General features: G+C 45.1%; 1 protein-coding gene across 1 annotated transcript in view; it reads right to left on the bottom strand.

The window, feature by feature from the left end:
- Positions 1-6,384: 6,384 nt before the first annotated feature.
- Positions 6,385-13,301, bottom strand: part of EIF2B5 (eukaryotic translation initiation factor 2B subunit epsilon) — a 46,270-nt gene continuing 39,353 nt past the window's right edge. The window contains exons 14-17 of the mRNA XM_081329403.1: positions 12,657-12,782; positions 10,144-10,254; positions 8,077-8,812; positions 6,385-7,743 (exon numbers count right to left, since the gene is read on the bottom strand). Coding sequence (XP_081185529.1) covers positions 8,747-8,812; positions 10,144-10,254; positions 12,657-12,782 — 303 coding nt within the window. The 3' untranslated portion in view covers positions 6,385-7,743; positions 8,077-8,746. The remainder of the gene's footprint in view (positions 7,744-8,076; positions 8,813-10,143; positions 10,255-12,656; positions 12,783-13,301) is intronic.

Below are 13,301 nucleotides of genomic sequence, written 5' to 3'. Positions count from 1 at the left end.
AAAGGACAGTGGGTTTGTTGCGCATTTTAAAAGCAAAAATAATCAGGCGATTTCTGAGAAACGGAATGTCGTAGATACGACGGGTGGCGTGTCTGTATTTCTGCAGAGCAAAGCTCCAAAATAGAAAGAAAAATTATGTGTTGCACAAGGAAACTACAGTCACACATCAGGGATTCCTTAAACAAGACTTTCTTAATGTCCCAAGATATACAATCAGAGCCTGGAAAATTACAGGCCCTTCTGAATAAAGGATAACTTTGGTTATAAGCACATGGATTCAGCTAAAAACAATCCCCAGGCTAGGATCCCTTCAGTAAAATTGGAATTTTTTAACAAGACTCAGAATAACAGAGTTGGAAGGGATTGTGGAAGTTTTCTAGTCCAACCCTCTGCTCAGGCAAAAAAACCCCTCTATATCCTTTCAGGCAAAAAGAGTTTGTCCAATCTCTTCTTAAAAACCTCCAGTGTTGGAGCACCCACAACTAGCAAGAGCCAAACACACTCTAGGATTCTGAGACAAGCCACCAAAACATGTAAGATAGCAAAAATGCAAATCAGTGCAGTTACCCTGTAACAGCATGGCTTGAAGGCAAGGGACAGCCACAAGGAGGACCTTTGCATAAATCCATTTGTTTTTTTACCAATTAAAACCCCATTCGTGGATTGGAAAGCCCCACTTGTACCTTAGCCATCTCCTGTTTGGATCCTGGCAATGTGCTTTACATGGGGCTGCCCTTGAACACCACCCAAAAATTGCAGTTGATTCACAATTCAGCTGCAGCGTTACGAGCACACCATGATGTGTTCATGTAACACCAGGATTTTGCAAACTGCACTAGCTCCATATAGGCTGCTAGGTATAATTTTTACCTATATAAGTACTCCTCAATTTACGACTGGTCACTTAGTGCAGAGGTCCCCAACAATTTGGGCACCAGGGACCAGTAACACGGAGAGGGGGTTTTCTGCGGACCGGAGGGTGCGTGGTTTTGTGTGCTGCCTGCATCCTGCAGATGGGGCTTTGCTTGTTTGCACAGACCGGTTGCTGGCATGCCACAGACTGGTACTGGTCCACGGACCGGAGGTTGGGGACCCCGACTTATTGACCATTCGAAGGATGCTGAAAGTGGGACTTACAACCCAAATTTGAAGCTCCAATGTCTCCCCCCCCCGGGTCAAGTGACCTCATTTTGGGCGACCAGCAACCAGTCCACAGTTACAACTCTTTGCAGCATCCTCAGTCAGGTGATTGTGATTTATGGCTTTTTTGCCATAAACCAGCATTTCCTGTATTTCTGCCCAAAAGCATCCCAAAAGCATCCCTTAGAGGAGAGGTCCCCAACCAGGGACTGGTTCCGCGGAGAGAAGTTTTTCCGCGGACCGGAGGGTGTGTGATTTTGGGTACTGCCTGCATCCTGCTTCACTTGTTTGTGCGGACTGGTTTCTGGCATGCCGCATCCCGGTGCTGGTCCATGGACCAGAGGTTGGGGACCACTGCCTTAGTGAACAATGGGTTCACTTAACAACAGCAGCATTTGCTTAACAACTGCAGTATTCACTATATGACTTAAAATCAGGTGTCACATAGTGACCCGCTTTACAACTGTGTCACGACTGATGAGCAAAATTGTGGGCTCAGTTACGAGCTCTGTAAAGATAATTCTATGTTCATTTCCAAGATCTGCATCAAGAAACATATAATGCGTTCTCCCTGCTCGGACATCACAGGAAAGACAACACCGTCAGCATAATAAGAAACAGAAGATGGAAGAGTCTAATCCAGGCAATCAGGATCCTGGACTGTGAAACGTGGCATGAATTATTCATGTTAGGTATAGTAAAAGGTAAAGGTTCCCCCGCACATGCATGCTAGTCGTTTCCGACTCTACTGTAGGGGCCGGTGCTCATCTCCGTTTCAAAGCCGAAGAGCCAGCGCTTGTCCGAGGATGTCTCCGTGGTCATGTGGCCGGCATGACTAGACGCCGAAGGGGCACGGAACGCTGTTACCTTCCCACCGTAGTGGTCCCTATTTTTCTACTTGCATTTTTTACGTGCTTTTGAACTGCTAGGTTGGCAGAAGCTGGGACGAGTAACAGGCGCTCACTCTGCTACGCGGCACTCGGGATTCGACCCACCAAACTGCTGACCTTCTGATCGACAAGCTCAGCGTCCTAACCCACTGAGAGAGCAAGATTTGACCTGGATTACCTACAGTCAGAAGGTAAGTTAAATGAAAGGAACATATTCAGCATATGTAACAAGTGTGAGAGAACATAAGAAGACCTAAGAAATAAAGAGATGTTATAAAAATCAGCATTTGGGGAGGGGGGGGGACAAAATTCAGAAGAAAAAAAAAGGGACCAAGTGACCTTATTTGATGCAGACTTTCAACATCTAGCATAGTCTCTCTCAAACATGGCAATTTGAAGAAGTGTGGACTTCAACTCCCAGAATTCCCCACGTAGCTCTGCTGGCTGGTGAATTCTGGGAGTTGAAGTCCACACTTTGAAGAAGTTGAGAAACGCTGATTTAGCAAGCAAAGACAAGGGAAGGTATATCAGGTTGAGAATGTCAAAAAACAGAAAAACAAGGAAACCTGGATGTACTTTTTTTTCAAAAATCAGAAAAACAGGAAAATGTGCACCAATCAATATCAAGAGAGGTGCCAAGTTCCCCCAAAGTGCTCCAGAACATGCAAATTTTACACTTTAAGAAAGGAAATGGAGGAAAGCATGCAAATTAGCAAATCACTGCATTAATTTTTCACACAAGCAAAGTTGTGCTTCCAAAAAAAAAAAAAAGTGGGGGGGAGAGAATGGAATCACACATTTGTTTAAATGTGGCCAGGGCAGAAAAAAACCAGAGGGATACTGGGAAGAGATAATTAAAGAAACATGGGTAATAAGATAGCTCAAGTGTTTCTCAACCTTGGCAACTTTTAAGATATGTAGAATTCAATTCCCACAACTCTGAACTCGGGGAGTTGAAGCCTGCATATCTTAAAACTGCTAAGGGTGAGAAATGCTGAAATGGATAAAGTAAGATGGATAACGGAGAGAGCAAAAGACTTTAAGGTGATTCCTCTTCAACTTCTCGAGGCCTTCCGAGTATGTAAATCGTGCCAAAATGTGGGATATAAAATGGAGTGCCAGGACATCTGGTTATACTTCTGAGGAATCTTTACAAGGAAAAAGGAACTACTGTTAAGAACCGAGTTTGGAGAAACAAAGAGTTTAAAATAATAATAATAATAATTTTATTTATATACCGCCCTTCTCCCGAAGGAGAGACCAGGCTGAATAGTGTCTTGTTTATTCTGTTCGGAGAATACAAGTAGCCCTCAACTTACAATTCAGCCCAAAATTTCCGTTGCTAAGCGAGACATTGGTTAAGTGAGTTTTGCCCCGTTTTACGACCTTCCTTGCCCCATTTGTTAAGTGAATCAATCTGGCTGTTAAGTGACTCACACGGTTGTTAAGTGAATCTGGCTTCCCCATTGACTTTGCTTGTCAGGAAGTCGCAAAAAGGGGGTACACTGCGACCGTCATAAATCAGGAACCAGTTGCCAAGCCTCTGAACTTTGGACCGTGTGACCACGGGGATGGTCCTAAGTGTGAAAAACAATCGTAGGTCCCTTTTTTTTCAGAGCCGTCGTCACTTCGAATGATCACTAAACGAACTGTTGTAAGTCGAGGACTCTGTGTTGGAGACGTAAACATTCACCTCACAGGAAGGCAATAACAAACATAGGCAAGTTCTTGAAGGATACTTCTATCGCAACAGGGATCTAAAAGGATAAAGCAAGGGTTTGGCCAGTGGCTGTGGAAAAAGTAAATTTCAGTTGTCCAGTTGTGTCCAACTCTAGAGAACGGTGCTCATCTCCGTTACTTACCTGAGGGAGCCAGGATTGTCCGAAAACATTTTCACGGTCATATGGCCAACATGATTATATTCAGAGGCACACAGAATGCTGGGGCTGAGCTTGTCAGCTGGAAACCCAGGTTTGAGACCCGAACTCTGTGCAACAGGATGAGCTTGTTACTTGCCTCAGCTCCAGGTCACTTAGCAGTTCAAAAGCAAGCAAATGCAAGTAGATTAAACAGGTGCCAGTTCAGTGGCTGCGGAAGCTGGTTGTCAAAAAAAAAAAAAAAGTTGGATATTTAAAGTTGAACTGTAGATTTTGAAACCCAGGTAGACCTCGACGTATGACTTGTGATGGAATCTGCCCATTACAGCTGTGAGGTCGCAACGCTCGTAAAACATGAGCAACCTGCTTTTGCGAGCTTTTTTTTTTTTGCAGCAGTTGTTAAAAAAAACCACCACAACATCTGTGGTCATTAAGCGACTCCATGGTTCGTAATGGGCTTCTTGCCAAAAACTGGAACTTACAAAACTGTTAGAAAACATGATCATGTGACTGCAGGATGTTGCAAACGCCTAGCAAAGTGGCCGTGTTTTATTTTATTTTATTTTATTTTAATTCCATTTATATCCCGCTCTTCTCCGAAGACTCAGGGCGGCTTACAAGCTTAGCAGTAGCCTTCATTCTATGTATATGCCTGCTTATTAGGGCTTTCACACCCCTCCCAAGCGGCATTAGTACAAAGTCAGCTTAATTGCCCCCAACAATCTGGGTCCTCATTTTACCTACCTCAGAAGGATGGAAGGCTGAGTCAACCTTGAGCCTGGTGGGACTCGAACCTGCACTAATTGCAGGCAGCTGGTGTTACTTAAGGAGGCATTAGCCCACTGCTCCACCAAGGCTGGTGGAGCAGTTACACTGGGCATCCAGAGTTCGGTCAGATGACTGCAAAGGGGGCTTGACCGTCGGAACCTTGAATATTAGGTCATAAGGTCCATCATAATTTTGAATAACTCCTAAGTGACCAGTCATAAGTCACTGTACTTAATAAAACCACCTTTACTCAGCTAAGTTTTACAAGGACTGCAAATAGTATCGATCAATCAGTCCTCATGGCTTGGGACCAGATTATCTGAGGGACTGTGTCTTGCTGGTCACATCCACCCCACCCCCTTGCAGAAAGGCAAGGAATGTTGCAAAGCCCCATCCCCTAAGGAGGCACATTTGGCGGGACCCAGAAGGGCCTTGTCCATGGTGGCTCCCTCCCTTTGGAATATCATCCCTTCAGAAATTAGACTGGCGTCCACTTTGACATCTTTTATAAGGCCCTGAAGACCTGGCTCTGCCAAGGGGCCTGGGGAACCCAGAGTGGGATGAAGCCCACCAAATGGCTTATTTGACTGTGTGTTGTCGCCGGGGGAGGAGGTTATTGTCTTTTTATTTGTAATTTTAATTTTTTATATTTTTTCTGTGCTGTGTTTTTGTCCGTCAGCTGTCTAGAGTTGCTGTGAGCTAGTAGGCAGCTATATAAATTTTCTAAAGAAATCATAATGTAATATAATTGTAATAGTAAAGTTGGAAGGGACCTTGGAGGTCATCTAGTCCAACCCCCTGCTCAGGCAGGAAACCCTATACCAGTAATGGCGAACCTTTTAGAGACTGAGTGCCCAAATTGCAACCCAAAACCCACTTATGTATCGTTGGGCGTCAGGTGGGCGTGGCCCATTGGGTGGGTGTTGCTGTGGTAACGGCAGACTGGGTGGGACTAAAAAGTTCAATCAATCAATCAATTCCAACTTTGCGAGATCTTTTTTTTTCTTGTGAAAGTTGAAATTGATTGACTGAACCTTTTTTTTTTTTTGCACACGGCAGCGGAGGCCTAAAGCGAAAAGGTTTTATAAAACCCAGCTGAAGGCCTAGGACTGGGGCCACGGCGCGCGTGCCCACAGAGAGGGCTCTGCGTGCCATAGGTTCGCCACCATGGCCCTATACCATTTCAGACAAATGGCTGTCCAGTCTCTTCTTAAAAAGTTCCAGTGTTGGAGCATTCACATAATAATATAATATATAATATAATAAAACATAAAATAAAACAAAAAAAAAATAAAATAAAAAGCCGGAGACCATGAGTTTTAGTTCCACCACCGCCATGATTGTCAGCTGGATGATTTGGGGCCATCCCCTCCCTCTCAGCCCAACCCACCTCACAAGGTTGTCGCTGTGGGGAAAAATAGGAGGAGGAAGGTGCGTTGAATTATGTTCGCCACCTTGAATTATTTGGGAAAAATGATTCAGGTGGGGGGTGCAAAATAAACAAGTAAAACACGTGGGTAAATAACAAGAGTCCAAGCAAGGAAATGCGGAACACAAGAACGATAAGAACCACAACAGGCTTTACACGTATACAAACCAGCGGAATGGCAGAAGATTTTTAAGCCTGATTCGCTGCCCAGCTGCTTCCAGCACCGTCTCTTGATGTGAGCCCTTTTCGGATTCCAATATATTGCAGAACAGACAAGTCATTCTTTGCATCAAACGGGTTTAATGACTCCCTGAATTGAATATCAGGAGGGATGGGGGGGGGAGATCACTTCTTTCCCAGCATTTACAAGGTGGATTTGAGAACAATGGTAACACACCACAGTTAGTGTTCAAACTCTTCCTCCCCCCCGCCCCCCAAAAAACCAGGAAATGTTTCCTAGACATTTAAGTCATTCCACGAGACAACTGAGGGATTGCTATACACATTCTCTCTCCTTTCTAGAAAAAAATGGTGGCAAATAAGAGACTGCTCCAGCAATTCCAGAGGTTATATATATGTTGACTTCTAGAGGTTTCTGAAGTGCAACCCGGTCAGTAAAATCCACTATGGCCAATGGTTAAGGTTTGAAGGGCTGCAGGTTCAGATCACCAACAATCTGAACCCAAGTTCTTGACTTCTGGATTCTTAGTAGCAGCAGCATCACAGATGCTAAACTGTGATCAAGAAAGAGGTTGGAAAAAACCAGATCAGCGATGATAATGGACAAAAAGGGACAGATTAGAGCAGGGGTCTCCAAACTTGGCAACTGGAAGACTTGAGGACTTCAACTCCCAGAATTCCTCAGCCAGCATGGCTGGCTGAGGAATTCTAGGAGTTGAAGTCCACAAGTCTTCCAGTTGCCAAGTTTGGAGACCCCTGTGTTGGAGAGGACAAGCTACCATAATAATCCTTTTATCTGGCAAACCTCAAGCCATCAGTGTCCCAACCAACATTGTTAACAGGAGACATTCTCTGGGGGTTTGAAAGCCCGTCAGAAAGAGCAGGAGCCTAAGTGACGTGTCTGTGACAGGCCTAGCTTGGATCTATGTGGAGTCAGTATGTGGCCAAAGCAGAACCCCCAAAGTTTGCCAAAAACACATTATTTGTCAGAGGCCGAAAGGAACCGACGCCCAAGCAGCTTCAGGAGAAAACAACCAACCCCCTTTTTCCCTCAAAAAACAAGATGGGAGCCACGTCACTCAGCTCCGAAGGGCCAGACATTGTTCAGCAAGACCGATGCATGACACAGCACCAACGTTAAAAGGACTAAGAACACTTATTATCCGTTACAGAGATTTCTCTTTTATCGGCAAATGCTTTGTGAGGTAGGTGAGCATTTCCCCCTGTTTTATGCAAAGAGAAGAAAAAAAGAGGGCTCCGTGATTTGGGATGACACCCCATTTTTACGTGAGGGTGTGGAACTAACCCCGACTTCAAAAAGAAGCCTTTCCTTTCTGGAAAGTTCCTTTTCTCTGGGGTTAATTTCCCTAGTTTAGGGTTAGGGTTAAAGGACAATTTGGCTAAGGCCAGTAGTATCTTCTCTGTCCTGGCTTATCCTACTAGCCCAGGGCTAGGCAACCTGGGCTCTTTTATGACTCGTGGACTTCAATTCCCAGAATTCCTGAGTCAGCATGGCTCAGGATGGAAATCTCTCCCTTTTCCCTCAGCATGGCTGGCTCAGGAATTCTGGGAGTTGAAGTCCACGAGTCATGAAGGGGCCTAGGCCTAGGCCAGGGGTAGGCAACCTTGGCTCTATTATGACTCGTGGACTTCAACTCCCAGAATTCCTGAGCCAGCCATGGCTCAGCTTGGAAACCTCTCCCTTTCCCCTCAGCATGGCTGGCTCAGGAATTCTGGGAGTTGAAGTCCACAAGTCATGAAGGGGCCTAGGCCTAGGCCAGGTGTAGGCAACCTTGGCTCTTTTATGACTCGTGGACTTCAACTCCCAGAATTCCCGAGCCAGCCATGGCTCAGCTTAGAAACCTCTCCCTTTCCCCTCAGCATGGCTGGCTCAGGAATTCTGGGAGTTGAAGTCCACGAGTCATACAAACACCCAGGTTGCCTACCCCTGTGTAACTAGCCTATCTTGCTCTACAGCCGATTCCTGAACTCAACGGGCCATTTCCCACGGACACGAGCAAATGCAGGAAGTTCAAGAGATCTTGTTTGTTTGTTTGAAGAACTCAAAAATAGTTGGAATCCTAACTGTTAAGGTTGACTTAGGAGTTGCACCGCTTACCTGGTCATTAGCAGACATCCCACCCTCGTGTGCACACACCCACACACCCACACCCACACCCACCCATGGAAAGACTTTTTAAATAGTATACAGGTCTCTGGTTTATCCAGCAATTCTTTCCTTCCGTCCCACACGTGGTGTCTGCCAGGAACATTAAATATACAACGAAATAAGCCACAGGATTGTCAGCCAGCCGAGAGTTCGAATCCCACATTCACGGGCCATGCACATGGTACGGTCTTGCTCTTCTGCCACCTCCTTCGGCCAAGGTGGATGTTTGGGGCCTCCCTTCTTCTGAGAAAGAGAGTGAAGCTCGTCTTTCTTTCTGACGGAGGCTGCCGGGTCATTTTTGCTCCCCTTCGGACGACTCTTCTTCCGCTTCCTCAAGCCACTGGATAAACTTCTGAAGCTGCAAAACAGGACCAGCATGAGTGATGATCAACGTGCAGTGATGGGGACTCTTGGGAAGGACAACCTTAAACTTCTTGACAATAAACAGAGGGGAAAACAGGTGGATTTGGCCATAAAAACTCTTTTTGTAGGTTGCTGGACCTCAGATATTAGGGTTCACCTACAGGTAGTCCTTGACTTACAACCGTTCATTTAGTGACCACTCAGTTACAACGGGAAAAAATTGCTTATGTCAGTTGCACTGAAAAAAGTGCTAACGACCATTTTTCACCCTTACGACCGTTGCAGCAACCCCAGGCTCACGTGATCCACATCCAGACGCTTGCCAACTGGTTCGTATTTATGACCGTGGCAGTGTCCCGGGGTCATGTGATCCCCTTTTGCGACCTTCACTTAACAACCGTGGCAAGAAAAGTCGCCAAGTGGGGCAAAACTCACTTAACAAATCTCTCTCTTAGCAAGGGAAATTTTGGCCTCAACTGTGGTCGTAAGTCAAGGACTACCAATACAAGAACTTGGCCCATGTGTCTCCTGGATTTTGTATATTATGCTGGACCATGAGTTGTTTCACTATAATTTACTAAAACCATTATTGGCTGGTTTTGCCTTATGGTGATTAATAGGGTTGACATATGGTGCTAAGGGCGTGAATTTAACCAGAGTTTGTTAAATCAGAGCAAGCCCCAAACAAAAACAATTATGGCTTAATGGAACAGGTTTACCGAATTGCAAATTGTACCGTTGTCAAGTACTGTACTCTTCACACTTTCTAGAAATCTGGCTAAAAAGTTCTTTCACTCATGCTTAGAATACTGCAACACCCTCTATGTGGGGCTGCCCTCAAAAGACTATTCAGAAGCTGCTGATGGGACAAATTGGCGGTGATCTGGGTACTCGTGGTTTGAGAGTCTCAAATGCAGAATTGGTGCTGGGTCTAATTCAAACTGTTGGTTTTAAAGCCCTGCCTGCCCCTGTTCTGGGACATCTTAGGGAATCACCTGTCCTGGGTGGTCATGAAGAGAAGAAACCCAGGTGAGTATTTCTGGGGTGGCTGTCACACTCTGCAACTCCCTGCCATTGAGGTGTATCTGTTTTCCTAGGGGTTCTGATTTTCTGTAAGGCAATAAGCCCAGCTCTGTTTAATGGGTTGTTGTTTTTTTAAGCTTAGTGGCGATCATTGGGTGTGCTTTTCTTTGGATTTTACGCTGTTATGCATTCTCTTTATGGATATTTTTTAATGTTAAGTTGTTCTCCTGTTTTTCATTCTGATTTGACGTTTATAAACTACCTGGCATCTTGGCATGATCCTCACCGCCGATAGGAACTCACCCGCTGGTTTTTACGAAGCTGTCTGCCTTTATCTGATGTGTCCCGTTCAGAAAACCAGGCCAGAATCATCTCTTCTTCTAAGATCTCCAGTTGGTAGAACATCATCAGGACCTGCAAAGACCACAGGAGAAGCTGGGTTTGATTGAGGTGCTATGCATGACGGTGCCAAGGAAGAAGTAAAGAGCCATAGAGAAAAGAAAAGCCGAGAACTAAGGCTTTCTTGATTTTTCTTGAAGACCTTTTGCTTCTCATCCCAGAAGCTCCTTCAGTTCTAACTTTCTCTGCAAGAAACGTCAAGAAAGCCCAGTTGCCTTTTCGAAAGCACCTTTGGGACAACTTTTAATATCTTACCACTGATGGAACCTACGCGTTGTTAAAAAACAAACCAACCCACAAAGGCTAATGAGGGGAACAATATCAAAAAGCAAAGTGTGCGTGTGCGTGCGTGTGTGCGTAGTACTTGACTTACAACAGTTCATTTAATTTATTTATTTATTATTTTGACTTATATACCGCCCTATTCCTGTAGGTCTCAGGGCGGTTTACAGGGCAATTAAAATCATACCATACAAAAGTTAAAAAAAAAATAATTAATTAAATTTAAAGCCCAAAATTTAAAAAAAGTTAAAACATGAAAACCCAATGAAAACCCCTCGGTCTAGGCCCGATAGCTCAAAGAGCCAAGTTTTCAGGTCCCAGCAGAATGAGCGGAGGTCGGAGGCAGTCCTGAGTTCCATCGGAAGTTGGTTCCAAAGGGTTCCAAAGGGCAGGCGCGCCCACAGAGAAGGCCCTCTCTCTGGGAGTCACCCGCCAGCAATCCTTCACCGGCGGTACCCTCAGAAGGCCCTCCCTGTGGGAGTGCACAAGACGATGGGGAGTTGATGCCGGCAGCAGGTGTTCCCTCAGATAATCTGATAATGACCACTCAAAGCTGCAATGGCAATGAAAAAAGGGACCGAAGACCATTTTTCACACTTAACCACTGCAGCATCCCCATAGCCACGTGATGAAAATTTGGATGCTTGGCAACTGACTCATATTTATGACGGTTGTAATGACCTGTGATCATGTAAGCCCGTTTTCCCCTCTAAACTGGTATTTTGTGCATGTGTAAGTTATGAAGACAGAGGCATCTTCCCTCGCTTCTATTCCTTATATATATGTATGTATGCATGTATGTATACATGTACACACACACACACACACACACACACACACAGGGGATATGGGAATATAGGATATCTATATATATTGATATATATCGATATACCGTGTTTCCCCAAAAGTAAGGCCTACACCAACAATAAGCCCTAGCTTGATTTTTGGGGGTGGGCCTAATATAAGCCCTACCCCCAAAATAAGCCCTAGTTTTGGGGCGAGGTGCAAACCTAAAAACCAAGCTAGGGCGGGAGTGAGGAGCTGCCCCACCCACCCTGCACCCTCTTACCTTGCAGCCAGGCCTCTCCTCGCCAGCCCACTTCTTCTTCTGAGGCCTCTTCTGCAGCCAGGCCTGCATTTCTCAGTCACAGGGCTTTCCAGAAGGCCTGTGCAGCCGAGAACTGACCTATAGATTCAATCTGTAGCTTGGTTCTGCAAGACCTCAGAAGCCGAGCATCGAGCTATGGATTGAATCAATAGCTTAGTACTCAGCTGCTTAGGTCTTCCGGAAAGGCCTGACTGCAAAATGCAGGCCCGAATGCAGCTGCAGAAATTGGGCCCCAGAAGAAGTGGACCGGCTGGGTGGGGCTGTCGGTGCTGGAGGTGAGGTAAGGCCTACCCCGAAAATAAGACCTGGTGCCTCTTTTGGAGGCAAAAAGAAAACTAAGACCCGGTCTTATCTTCGGGGAAACACAGCATATAGATATATAAAACCTATATTCTCAGATCCTGTTTGTTTTCCAAATACATGCTACTGATGTTGATTCTCCTTTCCCCTCCCTCGTTAAATAAAGCTGCTTTTTATATACACTCCTCGACTTACAAGAGTTCATCTAGTGACTGTTCAACGTTACACCACTGAAAAATATGGTTTGTGACCATTTTTCACACTTGCGGCATTCCCCATGGTCACGTGATCAAAATTCAGATGCTTGGGCACCGGTTCATATTTATGACGGCTGCAGTGTCCCCCGGGGTCACATGAGCCCCTTTTGCGACCTTCTGACAAGCAAAGTCAATGGGGGAAAGGAGATTCACTTAACAATTGGGTTACTGACTAATCAGTTGCAGCGATTCACTTAACAACTGTGGCGAGAAAAGTCGTAAAATGGGGGAAAGCCACTTAACAACAGAAATGTTGGGCTCGCTTGTGGTCAGAAGTGGAGGACTACCTCTGTATAACAGGGACCCTTCGGGCATTGGCAAATAGGTCCTCCACCCAACTTTGGTGAGAAGACCATAGGACCTTCCCATGGATTTAAGAGACAGAAGGAAATCTAGTTCAACTGACAGGTCCTCAATCTCCAGCCTAGGATCAACCTCCAGCCAGCCTGTCAACACCCATGGAAGCTTACTTTGGCCAAAGCCATGGTCAGGTTCTCATGTTCCAAGAAGAACTCTTCGATGGCATGCAAAGCATCCAAGTGATCTGACGTTCGCTTGATGTAGTTCTTGAAGAGTGGAGCCCAATTCTTCAGCAACTGGGAGAGAGTTGAGCAAAGACAAATGAATGCTAGAAAGGGAAGCCCCTGAGATGAATACATAGAACTGGATATCGTTAATACCTCTTGTACCCAAAAGAATGACAAAGAAACATTACATGGCAAAAACGCACAAGTCCCTGCTTTTTATAAAGCGATAAAATGAACACTGTTCTGTGATTTTTTTTAAAAAAAATACAATGTTAATGAAGAAATTAGTAACAAGATTAAAAACAACTGAAATATTACCAGAGAAGCAAAGGAAAATACTGTAAAGGAAGAATAAGGAAGAAAATTTCTCTTTTTCTGTTCTGCAATTTTTATTTTTATTTTATCCAAACCCTCGTTCCCTTTTTCATGCAGCCACTCCGTGTCCTCAACTTACAGCTTAGGTGGCATTAGAACGCCAGTTCGATTTTCACAGACCTTAGAACCTCTTCCCCTTTTATGTACAGGGAGTCCTCGACTTACGACCACAACAGGGCCCGAAATTTCTGTGGTTGAGCATTTGTTAAATGA

This window comes from Vipera berus (genome assembly GCF_964194415.1).
Source record: "Vipera berus genome assembly, chromosome: 5".
Classification (NCBI taxonomy): domain Eukaryota; kingdom Metazoa; phylum Chordata; class Lepidosauria; order Squamata; family Viperidae; genus Vipera; species Vipera berus.
Note: the sequence above shows the minus strand (reverse complement) of the source record. Positions and strands in the feature narration are given on the sequence as shown.